This window comes from Scleropages formosus, chromosome 6 (assembly GCF_900964775.1).
Source record: "Scleropages formosus chromosome 6, fSclFor1.1, whole genome shotgun sequence".
In the NCBI taxonomy this organism is placed as follows: domain Eukaryota; kingdom Metazoa; phylum Chordata; class Actinopteri; order Osteoglossiformes; family Osteoglossidae; genus Scleropages; species Scleropages formosus.
Window position 1 is genome coordinate 18,015,309 of NC_041811.1, and position 13,817 is coordinate 18,029,125.

General features: G+C 41.1%; 1 protein-coding gene across 1 annotated transcript; it reads right to left on the reverse strand.

Moving 5' to 3' along the window:
• Positions 1-1,121: 1,121 nt before the first annotated feature.
• Positions 1,122-13,036, reverse strand: poc5 (POC5 centriolar protein homolog (Chlamydomonas)). Its single transcript, XM_018736653.2, has 13 exons — positions 12,958-13,036; positions 12,416-12,499; positions 11,172-11,319; positions 10,131-10,238; positions 9,056-9,243; positions 8,410-8,586; positions 8,118-8,222; positions 7,426-7,605; positions 6,339-6,501; positions 4,653-4,777; positions 4,390-4,512; positions 4,024-4,206; positions 1,122-1,517 (listed from the first exon to the last, which is right to left on the reverse strand). The coding sequence occupies exons 2-13, from the start codon at positions 12,497-12,499 to the stop codon at positions 1,377-1,379; spliced, it is 1,725 nt and encodes a 574-aa protein (XP_018592169.1). The 5' UTR covers positions 12,958-13,036; the 3' UTR covers positions 1,122-1,376.
• Positions 13,037-13,817: the final 781 nt, after the last annotated feature.

The following is a 13,817-nucleotide window of genomic DNA, read 5'->3' on the forward strand; positions in this document are numbered from 1 at the left end:
TTGAGTCCCGCTTGGGGTGCCTTGCAGCAGACTGGCGTCCTGTCCGGGGTGTGTCCCCTCCTCCTCCAGCCCTGCGCCCTGTGTTGCCGGGTTAGGCTCCGGTTTGCCGCGACCCCCCTTGGGACAAGCAGTTTCGGAGAGTGTGTGAACGTATGCTTTTTAAACTGCTCTGCTGCCAGCAGTGTCCAAAGCCAAAAACCTGCTACCACATAAACTTTCTGGTACATGGTACATTGATACAATGGTATACAAACATTAATAAAACATACTAGTAAATATAGATTTGAGTGTGCCACCCTTATTGCTATGCTATATAAATGTGCTAATGACTATAGGAACTTAAATGTAATGTATCTAACGCTGCAAGTCACCTTGAATTCAACTTTCAGCTCAGTACCAGTTTATCAGAGTATGTCACCTTGGAGAAAAGGGTCCGCAAATGAATAAATGTAAATGTCTTCAACTACTCAGCTGCCAAACCTTCAGTCCCCAAAAATACAAAGAAATGCCTCATTTACTTGAAGCAGTGGTATTAAATGAAACCCCTCAAAGTCAAATTCTCATAACTTGAATTGGTGTGTACTGGAAGATGACTGTGGTATAATAACGTTAATCATAGTATGTAAGATTCTATGTAACATACTACATATGACAAACCTTCTCCTTCATCCAGGAACAATAATGCAAAATAATGGAGGTTTGTCCTGTACTCAATATTTAATCTGCATTGCTTCAGATATTTTTGATTCTTAGTTCAGTGTTTTTGTATCTCAGTGCCAAAGTTCTCTTTACCAGGAAAAAATAAATTGTAAAATTAGTATCTTTCATGCTGTAAGACAATGCTGGTACATTGTTACAGCTGTGTTGAAATGATTATATAGTGTCTGAACTGGCCCACTTTCAGAAAAAATCTTGTAAAATAGATGGAGACATGAATTTGTAGGAAAGTCAACTGTGCAACACTAAAGACTGAACAATATGGTTTTAAAAAAAACTTCAATAAAATTTATTTAAAATGTTTTAAAAATGAAATCTTTGGATACATTATGTTTTATACAAGAAATAAGAAAATGGACCCTGAGTTCACAATCTGAGAACCTGATATAAATTGTTGGTTTAAAAAAAAAAAAAAAAAAAAAAAAAAAAAATGCGCGCGCGCACACACACACACACAAGCAGTCTAAATTACAATAGTATTTTTCAACTATTACAAACGTAAATATTCAAAGTACTAGAGATACCAAAAAACACATCCTTCATACTGGACAGTTTATGGATGCTGATGATCTTTCATCTTGCCATCTTGTGCGCAGAAAAGGAGGAACACATTTCTTGGCTGGGTAAAAATGGAGTGCACACTGATTTTTGTAGCAGGGTCACTCAACCAGCTTGATGGAGTGTATCTGGGAAGACATGATGGTCTTGGTGTTCTGAGAGGAGCTACGGATACTGGAGGGATCTGCAGGGGGCTGTGATGACCGGGGAAATTTTGCTGCCAATGCCTGGCTCACAGTGAGCTAATGCAAAAAAAGTCAAGGGAGGGGGGAGCGAAACAAAATCAGTTTATTAATGACACACACACACACACACACACACACACACACACACACACACACACACACATTGCTGAAATGAAATGTGTTGTGTCAATTAAAAACTCATCCCTCACATTATGGGGTGCCACACAATGACAAACCACTACAATGGCTTGTGACAATTTATACCCCTTTTTTCCATACAATGGGCTTATAATTCAGTAAAACTATATTTTGTCCATTACACGATTATTGTTTCTAGACTTGTCCTTGACAAGGTTGCAAAACACAGTTCAACCACAAAAGCATGTGTACAACCCTGCATAAGTGATGACCAATCCCAACTCCTGTTATCAGTCACAGAAGTCTTTCAACACAACAACAAAATAAACATGGAATAAACAAAGATGGAGTTATTTAGGAAAAATGCAGAAGAGATGCATTAATTCTATACAGAAACTTAAGCATACTAAGCAAAAGGCAACATGGGAGAACACCTGACCACCATGAGTAAGTCTCAACCAAATAGTACCATTTATTAACATATATCTAGAACCACAACTGAAACAAGGAACCTATTATTATTCATTAAATTTAGGAGATGCTTCAAGGAAACTTGCTGTGTTAAGCTACTTACAACAATTTACCCTTATTATTAGATAGCAAGGTAACTTTCACTGGAAAAACTCAGTAAATGCCTTTTTTCCAAACCTGAGTCCTTATAGAAAGAAACTACACAAGGTAATTAAGTTACTTAAACCATTATGACAAGGCAGTTTTTTTTTTTTTTCCCCCCCCTCCAGGAAGCAAGACTAAGGAGAGAACCAAATTACATGTGAAACTTGTGTTTTTATTCATGGTATTTACAGAAACAGCAACTGGGGAAGGATAACGGTGAGATGCTTGACATGAAGAAGGTCTAAGAGGTGGATTCTCTCTGGCAGGGACTTGCTCTCTCTTGTGCACCCTCCTACTGTCAGGCAGGGGTGTGCCTTACCGGGGTGGCACGGGGTGGCACCCTCCCGCCCCAAAATACAATTGCCCCCCTCCGGTGTCTCCCAAACACCACTGGGCTGCAGTACTGCCAGTCTAACAATGCTCAACACCATCAGATCAGAGCGTTGTCAGTCACCGCTTGATTTGCAATTCGAAATCACACTTTTCAAATAAGAGGAGAGACACGAGTTGACCACAGACCATGTCCCTGTTCATGGTATAAACACAGTCAGTTATATATTTTGAAATATGTAGACTTGGGTGTTGTTCTCTGCTGCAATAATATGCATAGGTGAACTCCAGATAACAGTAGTGAATGATGTAGCCTACCGATGGTGGAAGGCTACTGAAGCCGCGATTGCCCTTGTAAAGATGACCCTTGTGGGTATAAGGGCTTGAAAAGCTCCCAAGAGTCCCATTACGATATTACATAGCCAGTTAGTTAGCTTAGGTAACGTAACTTCGGCAGACTTCACGTGCCCCACTTGTACCACTCCATTTAAAAAAAAATCCTGGGATCGCCCGTGGCTAGGGAAGGTTCAAATAAAGGCTAAAGAACTTTGTTACTACAACAATGCACTTGCAGCCACAATCATATCTTTACCCTAGTGTGTACTGCTTTCATAAGATGAATACCCAGGGTGGCATGGTGGCACAGCGAGTAGCGCTGCTGTCTCACAGTGCCTGGGTGGTGTGAGAGAACGTGGGTTCGATCCCGCTCAGTCTGTGTGGAGTTTGCATGTTCTCCCTGTGTGGGTTTCCTCTGGGTGCTCTGGTTTCCTCCCACAGTCCAAAGACATGCTGTTCAGGTTCCCCTATAGTGTGAGTGAGTGTCACAGAGTGAGTGTGTTTCACTGATGCATGAGTGACCCCTTGTAAGTAGTGTATCTAGTAGTGTAGTCACCTTGGTGAATGAGGTGTGGGCTAGTAACACTACATAGTATCTGTTGTAAGTCACTTTGGACAAAAAGTATCTGCTAAGTGAATAAATGTATCCTTACACTAGCATAAATAAAACCATTTTGTGACCAAATGAAGACCATCTAGTGTCAGAAATTCGCTAGTAATACTATATGGCGCCTTTAATAGCACAGTGTCCATGACAGGGAATGTTTGTGGAAACTTTACGCCACAAAAAGGTTTGAGCTAAAGTATACTGTGTACCTGGTGTCACACCCTATGCTTGTAGGGAAGACTCTGGACCACTGTGACCCTGCAAGGGACAAGTGGGTATTTATAACGAAGGAAGGAATCGCATGAAAAGAAAAAGGGGAAAAAAAAAGTGAAAGGATAGATAGACAGACAGATAGATGGATAGAGAGCAAGAGAGTTCCCAATTGTTTCTCAGGGAAAAAAAACAATGTTAATTTGACCTCTTCACAATGGCAAATTGATGGTGATTTCATGGAATGCATTAAATCTGTTACGAGAGGGATGACTTCATTCTGTTCCATGTATGCAAAATAGATGTACAATCATGACAGTTACCTACCTTTGTAACAGGATGGTGACGCTCCACAATCACTGAGCTCATGGGTGGAACCACACTCATTACCTGGAGGTTCCCACCAGACACACGACCTGTCTTGGCCCCAAGGTCTGAACGCCCAGTTATTCGAGCTGTAATGGTCTTCATGGCTTTCTGCTGGCCAGACGTTACAACACGTGCACTAGGCTAAAGAAGGGAAACTATGTTCAGGGGAAGAAGGGGGGGGGGGGGGAACGACGACACACAACACAATCGCTCTCTTATGTATAAAATTAAGAAGTTAAATAATTCAACACTATATAATAAGAAAAAAATACATTAAGTACAATGCCTATGATTCCAGGAGCACAAGCAATGACGTTATATTACCAATGTGTGAGTTGTTGCAGAGGCGCCTGGTGGAAGTGTGGTATTGATTGTAGTGGTGGAGGGGAAGCCCTCTGTTACTCTAGTGAGACCAGCACCGGCACTAGGCTGAGGGGTCACCTGCGACTACACAGACACAGGAGTGTAATTCACGTTTATAATCCAACAGCAAATGCACGTAATAAGAATAAAGGACAAAAGTGAACCCTTGTAGAAGGCCCACTTGTACAGGCCTGGTGTACAGATGGTGATCGTAGACCACTCACCAAGTCACTGTGGGTGGGGGGTGAGTCGCTCTGAAAGTGGACTGGGCTAAAACCGGAGGTGGTGGGCTGTGGCTGGAAGCGGACAGAGGTGCTGCAACCGGACTCGTCACGAGGCGGTGCGAAATCTGTAGCAGAGGCAGTAGTGAGGAGTCTCAACAAAAACACATATCAAGTGAATAAGAACACATCCACTCATGACAGGAAATGACAAATAGTCACGTTTACTCTGTAAGATACAGAAATTCACATCTAATCTAAACTTTTAGAACAGCTCATTTTTACATCCTGAAAGTACTGTATGTGATCTATGGATGAGCGACCCATTGTAAGTAGTGTATCTAGCAGTGTAAGTCACCTTGGTGACTAAGGTGTGTGGGCTGGTAACACTACATAGAGTTCACTGGAGGTCGCTTTGGAGAAAAGTTTCTGCTAAATAAACGTAAACGTGGTGTGCCTCAGCAAATTAAAAAGCAAGTAGCATAATAAGTCCAAATAGCAGAAAATTATGTATATGAAATTGACAGTACAAGGTCTGGAACATGAACCTGAGACATCTTAAGTATGCTGGGAGGACTAAAAGTATACAAGGGAGAAAACATCTACCAATATAAAAGACATTTTCACACACAATGTCATCCCCTCTTTCTGTCCAACCCCATTTAACAAATGGAGTGGAACAACACATCATTGCTGCATGGAATGATATTCCGTTGTCTGCCATACAAGAGCACCTCAACCTTCTGGTGGGGGGATTGGGGGTGGACAAAAATCACCTATGCAGTCTGCATTCCTGTCCACCTCCCCAGCTGATTTGTCATTACCTACACAGTGAGGAGGCACCCGATGGGCATCCCAGGGAGATTTGTGATCCACAAGAGTCTCTTCCATTGCCATGCTGGGAAATTGTGACAACACTATTCTCTGCATGTTCAACCAAACAACCACCCCCTGTGGCACTGGACCTCAGATTGGCCTCTTCTGCTGAGGAATAATAATCTGCTACACCATAAACACCTGCTTACTGGGTATAGCTTTCAGTAACTTGCTATCAGAAAGTTGTTGCTGTGCTTTTCACTTCTAGAAAGGGCTGGGAGGTTGAGAAACATAAAAAAATCTCCACCTAGTACCACAGAATAAAGGAAATTGATTGGTTGTTAGTTTATATTTAACAGTTCTTCAAAGTTAACTGGTCAGATGGACACTGGAGTAAGTGATGGCTGTTTCCTGGCTCAGACTTTTTTCGGCTGTTCCCAGGCTAAGTGACGTCTATGTCAGTAATCTGGACAGATAAAGTGAGTAATTGACTTGCTCCTTGTCTTTCACAGAAACATCCAGGGCATTTAAGTAGCACGGCTAAATCTCCTGAGCTGGGGAAGAGGGTATAGAGACAGGGACATGTCAAAATAAACTCACTACCTTATTCCAATAAAACACCATTAGGTGATCACCAAGAATTGAGCAGAGTAAAGAACATTCACACCTGCACTGATAATTTAGGAGCAGTGCATAGTTGATCATCATATCTGAAAGTATTAAAAAAAAAAAAATATATATATATATATATATATATATATATATATATATATATCACACTTGTGTGGCTGTCTTTTTACAGCATAAATGACTAACTGCCGAATCCATAGAAGCACATTTGCCGTGAGAGGCGGTGAAGCAGTTGGTACTGACCTTGCTCCATCCTGGATTCTCCCACATGGAACATGTTCATGGCTTCCATGTTGAGTGCGCACACGCCACGCATGAATGCCTTCTTCATGGACTCCTCGAAGCGCTCCCTCTCTGTGTGCAGTCGCTGGATCTCCGCTCTGGCCTTATCCAAGGCCTCTACATGCTGGGAAGACAGCCAAAATGTGTAGCTGGCAAACAACCAGACAAAAGCAAGACAGACAGTCACTCCCCAGATGTTCATCACCCCAGCAATACCCTGGGGGGTAATGTATGCAGTTTCTATATTTATTCATTGAGCAGACACTTTTCTCCAAAGTGACATATTTCAGAGAACAATACAACAGAAATTACATTACATTCAGCTGACTTTTTTTTTTCCAAGGCAACTTACAGTGTTAAGTTACTTCCAATTATTTACCCATTTAAACAGCTGGGTAATTTTACTGGCACAATTTAAGGTAAGTACCATGCTTGGTACTACAGTTGGAGGTGAGGTTTGAACCTGCAGCCTCTGGATCCCAAGGCAACAGCTCTAACCACCATGCTACCAGCTGCACTTAAATGAACTCTTAGCACTTCTTGCACAAGAAAAAATTAATTTTGAAATTAAATTTATCATTTCAACTGTTATTTATAACTGCAGAACAACACTAATTTTTGGCTCCCTGATTTACTACTTCACCCACCCATTTCTAGTTGAATAAATATTAAGTAATTAACATTGGAGTAGGGAAAACATTTTCAAAGAATATGGCCAGGAGGATCAAAACCTGGTAAATAAATAATGAATAGGAGCTTTAAGACTTCATGAGGAAAGGGGGGGGGAGAACACAAGTGTGTGTGTGTTACACTGCTATATTCCTCTGATTCTCTGCCTGCCTAGCATTCTGCAGTCATAGAAACTCACAAACATCCTCTCACAATTCAGCCAGAGTGCAAATGTTTCCCCACTGGCTTGTGTGGAAAACATTAATATGCACCAAGCACAAAAAAAGTGGTACAAAGTTTTTTTTTTTTTTTAAATCTCTTTCTTATTTTAACATTTAAATACTGTGTGCTTTCTATGTGCCTGTGTCATCCTGCTCACCTGGGCAATTTTGGCTTCATAGTCTGCAGAGAGCTGCACGCAGACTTCCTCGGCCCGTGCACGGCAAGCCCGCTCTACCCTCTCGCGCCACTTGGTCTCAATGATTGAGTGCCAAGCCCGCCATGCCTTTCGTTTCAGATACAGCCGATAATGCTGCTCTGCTATCCTGGACCCGTGTGCCTACCAAAGTGAGAAAACAGGACAGACCATCAACAGGGCATCGGAACACCACGTTCAAATATGAGTGTTAATAACGGTAAGAGTGAACATAAAACTATCAAATATATTATTGAGAAAAAAAACATTTTGCAAGTACAAAGAGAAATAAGACTGCAAAGTAAGTCTAATGAGCATTTAATATGCACATATATACTTAGATACCATAAGTCGTGTTCAAGACTGTAGCATGCATTTGCATAAACCATAATGTTGTTAGATTACTGTCATTAGGGTTTAATGGAGTAATGCAGAAAAGACAGGATGACAAATTCCTTTTAGATAGCACTTCCTTGACAGACCCTCACCATTTTTAAGCATATACATTCTTAAGACCACATATACTCAATATTGAAAGCAAACAAGCATACAAAAGGGTGCTTTAAAAGAAGTGTAGGAGGAGACTGAAAGAGCCATAGAGCAGTGGGATCGTTCTGATCGACTCTCCGAATGCAGATGGGATTTAAACCCCCTACCTCCTCTTTGACCTCAAGGTGTTGCATTCTCCACTGGGTGAATGTCCTCATCAGCTCAAGCCTCTCTCTTTGTCTCTCTATAACATGGGTCAGGTTACTGATCACCTAAGGGAGGTCATAAAACACCTCAGTTCTCACCAGTTTCAGTCCCTCTCCATCTCACCCACAAACCCAAGCTTGTTCCCTCACTCACTCATACACAGGCAAACACTGTGTGCGACTGTCCACTCCACGTCATCAAATTGGGTTTTCTTACTGAAATGTTGAAATCGCATTGTGTGGCTGGCGATACCTCATCCTTCCTCTGGTTGGAAGTCTCATAGGTGTTCAACAGCTCCTTCAGGCCATCCATCTGGGCAGCAAGGGCTGCTGTGTGGGCGGCGTGTTGCTGACGCTCTTTTTTCATCTCCTGTCGGTGCTGTTCAGTGAAACTCAGCTTCCACTTCCTGAGCTCTGTCATCACATTTACCTGAAGGAGAATCCGTTGCGAATGTTGTTTCTGTCCCCTCTGGCATTTTGGCTCTCACACCCTATGCTCATGCAGCTTATACAATTCATTTATTCATGATTTGGATACATAGTAAGTAGCAAAACTTAAGGAAGTCAGTCTTTTGGATGCAATATTTATTTCAGGAGCACATAACTATGGTCACTGAGACTTACAATCCTGCATGTTTAAGTTAATGTCTAACCTAGACCTCAAATACCATCTGAAAAATAACGTGATGACTGAGGATGGGAGTGGTGCACCCCTGAAATACTGACATTAATTCTATTTCAGCTGAAAGCAAAACACCCACAGTGAATTTCCTTAATCGCTAAAAAATAGCAGCTTCAACAAAGGAGAGATTACGGGATCAGTGTTTGTTCCCACATCACACGTTTGTTGCTGAACAGCTTAAGTTTGTGAACGTGTCCTTAAAAAGGCAGTCACTTGCCTTCAGGTTGTTGCTCCAGGTGTCGAGTATGTTCTCCATCCGGCTCATTTTCTCTTCAGATACAAACATATTGGTGACCGCGATTACTGGGGAGTCAGGTCTGCTGTGCCTGAAGCTCTCCTGTGCAGTGCAACCTCCCTCGGGCTCAATTACAAACTCGGCGGAGTTCCTGAGGAGCGCCTGCTCAACTGCAACCGCACATCAACAAAACACATGCTTGCAGTCGCTTGAGGATGCACATTTACTATCAAACGCAAAAATACAACATGAACACCTTTAAGTTACAAATAACATTGTCTGGCATTACTGACATACTTCAACAGACTGAAGGCAAAAAAGAAAAAACGAATTCTAAATTCTTTCTATATTTCAACTAATAAACCTGCTAACAGGCAACTGTAATTCAAAAAATATCACCAATGTATTTATTAAAAAACATACTAATAAATAAAATGTATAAAACATTACTGCAGATACTTTTCGGCTTACCCTCATACTCAGAAAGGAGGCCTTGACTAGAGGTCCTGGTGGCCTGCAATTTCTCCATTCTAACCAAGCACTTAAGTGCCTGATTGGTTCAATTAAAGAAATAATTTGTTCAATTTAGCCCTCTCCCTTAATACTGAGGCAGTCAGCTGTTTAAAGAAAATTTAGACTGATCACATTTCCGAAGACTACATACTCATACTAATTTCAGCAATGCAACCCTCAAGTTTGTTTGTAAGGGTCATTAAGCAATGATATTTTTCCCACACCCAAACACCATGCCTTGTCATCAGTACAACCTTGAACAGCACAAAAAAGTATGCATAAGTGTATTCCAGCATAATTCATCATTTAAAAAGGTTGCATGCTTGCACATTTTGGTCTCAGAGGGACAAGAAATATATATATCACTCCTGTCCTCAACCATATTTGAAATACGGGGAAAAAAGGCTTTCAAAAACATCACGACTCAGCAAACAACCTGTCAAATACACATTTTACCCTTCTACAAAATAAGAAGAAAAAAAAAAAAAAAAAAAAAAACCTTTCTGGAACAGCACCCAGCACATGGAGTACGTCCTGAAGTTACCTTCAGTCCTTCCTGAGTGTTCCCCAGGGCCGGTCTCAAGCGGCGTGGCTCTCGCTGACGTCAGCTCGCTGCCAGAAAGCCTGCGGTGTTCCTGTTCAGGCACTGACCCTGGGATGCAGAGAGAGAGAGCAGTCTGGGAACATTTAAGAGACAGAATGGCCGTCTCATCTCCAAATGGCTTTAGTTATGCATCGGGGATGAAATTACAAAGTTTAAAAAAAAATAATAATAAATAAAAACCACCCTCAAGGTCAAAAACCCATATTGGCCAGGTTCCAGCAGATCGTTACCAATCAGTTATAAATCACAGAGTCTTCTGCAAAGAACTTCTCAAGCTAATTGTGCTTAGAAGCTGCCCTGTATCTGCACCAGCAGGTCACGTAAAATCGATCTTGGAACAAGGAAAGAGAAGAAAAAGGCTGTGACATTTGCCTGAAGGAATATTCACTATACTAGACCAAAACAAAAAACTAAAACCACTGTCCACTATTGCAAATTAGATCAGACAAGCCAAGACCCTTCTTACTGAGCTGCCTTAATAGTGCGTACATGGAAAAAAGAAAAAATTAAATGACAACTGGGAATTCGCTGACGAGTATGTAGGTTTTAAAACAGTGCTATGAGGAAAAAAAACAACCATTTAACTCACTGCTTGAACTGTCATGTATATTATTTTAATGGTGCACTTGTCCAGGTAAATTGAATGGCTCATTAGAGAAGAAAAAAAATTGTCTGACTTCTGTGAAGATGGAAAATGAACCGTTCCAAACTCTCCAAAAGGTCATGCAGGAAAGATAAAAAGCAGTGCTTCGGAATTAGTTCTAAATCTTTAATTACATCATTAAATGTATTCTACCTCTACAGGATATCTCACACCAGCAGCACAAAAACTTCCAGATCATAATGAAAACTGACACAAATGACAAAGTAAGGTATATGAGGGCACCTTGTTGTTTATGTAATACAGCCATGGAGGGAAAATTTCTCAAAGTCATTTTCTTCAATGCTTTCAGAGTACGTCCCGTGAGGATGGTAGCTTACCTGCAGAGTCCTGCGGGCCACCATTGCTTGTTAACACTGAAAGACGAGCACTGGCTGACAGCTCCAGCGTGGGGTGTGGCTGTTGCGAAGCATGGCCATTGAATTTGGGGGTTACCACAGCATATCGGAGCAGCTCTTCATACTCATTCTGTCAAGCCATTACAAGGGATAGAAGAGAGGCATCCGAATGTAAACAGTGAACAAAAATCAAAGTTAAAGCTTCCTAGAGAAAAGTTTGTAGGCTACATTGAATTTTTGTTTAATTACTCAAGAATAATAATAGGAAAAATACTTTCAGGATGTTGTAGATTTTAAAGAATACAGCATTAACTTGTTTCAACAGATTTTCCAATAGAGGAAACCGAGTAAGAGCATCTAATTTTAACATATTTTTCTTAAATAAAATAAAAAGACAGAATATTTGCTGCATTTCAGCTGCAAGCACGGCCCACCAATCCATCTGTTTTTTTTAAACTTTTTTTCCAGTTTAGGGTTGTGGGGGTCCTAAGCCGATCTGAAAACACAGTGCAGTAGACAGGATACACCCTGGACAGGATGTAAGCCTACCAGAAGGCCATCGCACACACTTTTGCACTCACAAATTCAGCGAGACCAATTCACACGAAACACACGTCTTTCAGATTATGGAAAGAAAACGCAAAGCTGTAGGAGGAAACGCAAGCACCCTGTGGCAACACACGGTGCATTTTTGTATTATCTGTGCACCTTGTCGCGAGTCCTTGTTCTGCGTGTTTCAGTAGCGTATAAGTCTCTGTATCGGCTGCTGCGTGCAACTGAATTGCTCCCCGGGAATCAAAGTATTACCTATGTATCTATGGTAACTTCTTAATTTCAGTGAATCAAGTCAGTTGTCTACATTTATTCATTTAGCTGATGCTTGTACACAAAGCAACTTACCATGCTGGGTAAGTAAATTGTAGGTAATCTATTTATACAGCTGGGTAATTTTACTGGTGCATTTTAGGGGTAAGTATCGAGGATACTACAGCTGAAGGTGGGATTTGAACCTGTGACCTTGGGGTGTAAAGGTAAAATAAAAAGCTTTTTTACAATAATAGCAAAATTTATGAAGCTTTTCACACTTTCCACCGCTATATAAGGGTCTGTTGTGTCTGCAGAGCCTCAACTGGACTATACCCAGTTATTACATGAAATGGTAACATCTCTGAGAAGGCAGGCATTCATGATTCAGCACATTGATTTACTATAGTAAATGAAAGGACCTGTAATTCAGAGGACATCGAACTGCAGCGATCAGAGTCCTTCTGCAGGGCTGGACCACTGGCCTCGTCTTCATCTGTAGACATCTGGGTGGACAGTGTCAAACACACCTTAAAACACTTACTACTTCATCTTTGAGAGCTAACTGTTCCCCACTTCATCATATTTATGGATACATGCTCTTCAAGTGATGATCTTCATCTGAGGAGAGTGAACCTCACCTCCAAGCAAGAGCTAAGTATTAAGCGCTCCCTTCCACTTCCAACAACCAGGCTTACTAATAAATTATTACCAATAATAACTACTATCATAACATGAGATGAGTGATATTATTTTCAATTAAAATAGTTAAATTCCCAACTAGCTTCCCCCGTCAGTAGTATGGATGCTCATGGCTAGCCTAGCAGCTAGGCCAGAAATTTAGCTGAGTGAGTTGCTCAGCGGCTGTTAGCACAGCTATTAGAAGCTTTTAAAGAGAAACAAATTCTTAAAGAAATCTTTTTGCACTACATTAAAACAAATATTCATCTGAGGCCGATGGTACCTCTTATTTCCAGCCCACTCGTTAATCACCGCTTCAGCGAAAGGAACTTTCTGTTGTCCTGACAGTTTCAAACCGACAGACGCGTCATCCACTCGATGAAACGCGATTGGATAAAATAATCTGCGACGTCTGCTATTGGTCAGCCGCTGAAATGTACCACGGAGTCTGCCTCGGTAAGCGGAAATCGGAATTAGCGGTTGTGTCACGAACCTTGTTTCCACGGCAACTTGTTTGGGTGAAGCGACGCCATGTTTGTTATCTCTATACCGTGAGCTCTGAACTCCGCGGTGTCCATAGCTGGGTGGGACTTGGCTCATTCAAACTGCAGTGTTGCTGAAGTAAAAGAAATAACCTCCAATCCAACATTCTTTAAAAAAAAAAAAATCATCAGAATACTGCAAAATACGACACGGCGGGGAAACGTAATTTCAACGTTTTACGCGGTCATTTGTTTTTTTGTTGTTTACAAGATAAAAAGATTTTGTTGCCTTCTCCTCGGTGTTCACCACCTCCAGCTACCAGCGATGCACTTCTGTATTTTAGTAGTTTGCTTTTGATACTTTCTCAGTGCTACACTTTATGATCAAATAATATTAACTGACTCTCAGTAAGTAATTTCTGTTTTGTTTGCCAAAGGCGTTACCTTATTATAAATTAATTTTAAAATGTTAGTATAATTGAAAATCTGTAACATTTGATTTGTAACATGACACGCCAGTGTGTAAATAAACATTTGCATCTCATACTACTAGTTAACAAAACTAAGGCTAAGCTACTAATGATTGACTATAAATACTATAAGTAACTAACTACTGCAGTACTGTAATCATAAAGAGCTAAGGGCTGATACGGATATTCAA

Excerpts from the sequence above, each read along its gene's own strand:
- poc5 (XM_018736653.2), bottom strand. The coding sequence starts at position 12,499 with ATGTCTACAGATGAAGACGAGGCCAGTGGTCCAGCCCTGCAGAAGGAC. Across the intron at positions 10,239-11,171 it reads TGGCCCGCAGGACTCTGCAG|GGTCAGTGCCTGAACAGGAA; the intron begins GTAAGCTACCAT and ends TCTGCATCCCAG. Across the intron at positions 8,587-9,055 it reads CCTGGAGCAACAACCTGAAG|GTAAATGTGATGACAGAGCT; the intron begins GCAAGTGACTGC and ends ATTCTCCTTCAG.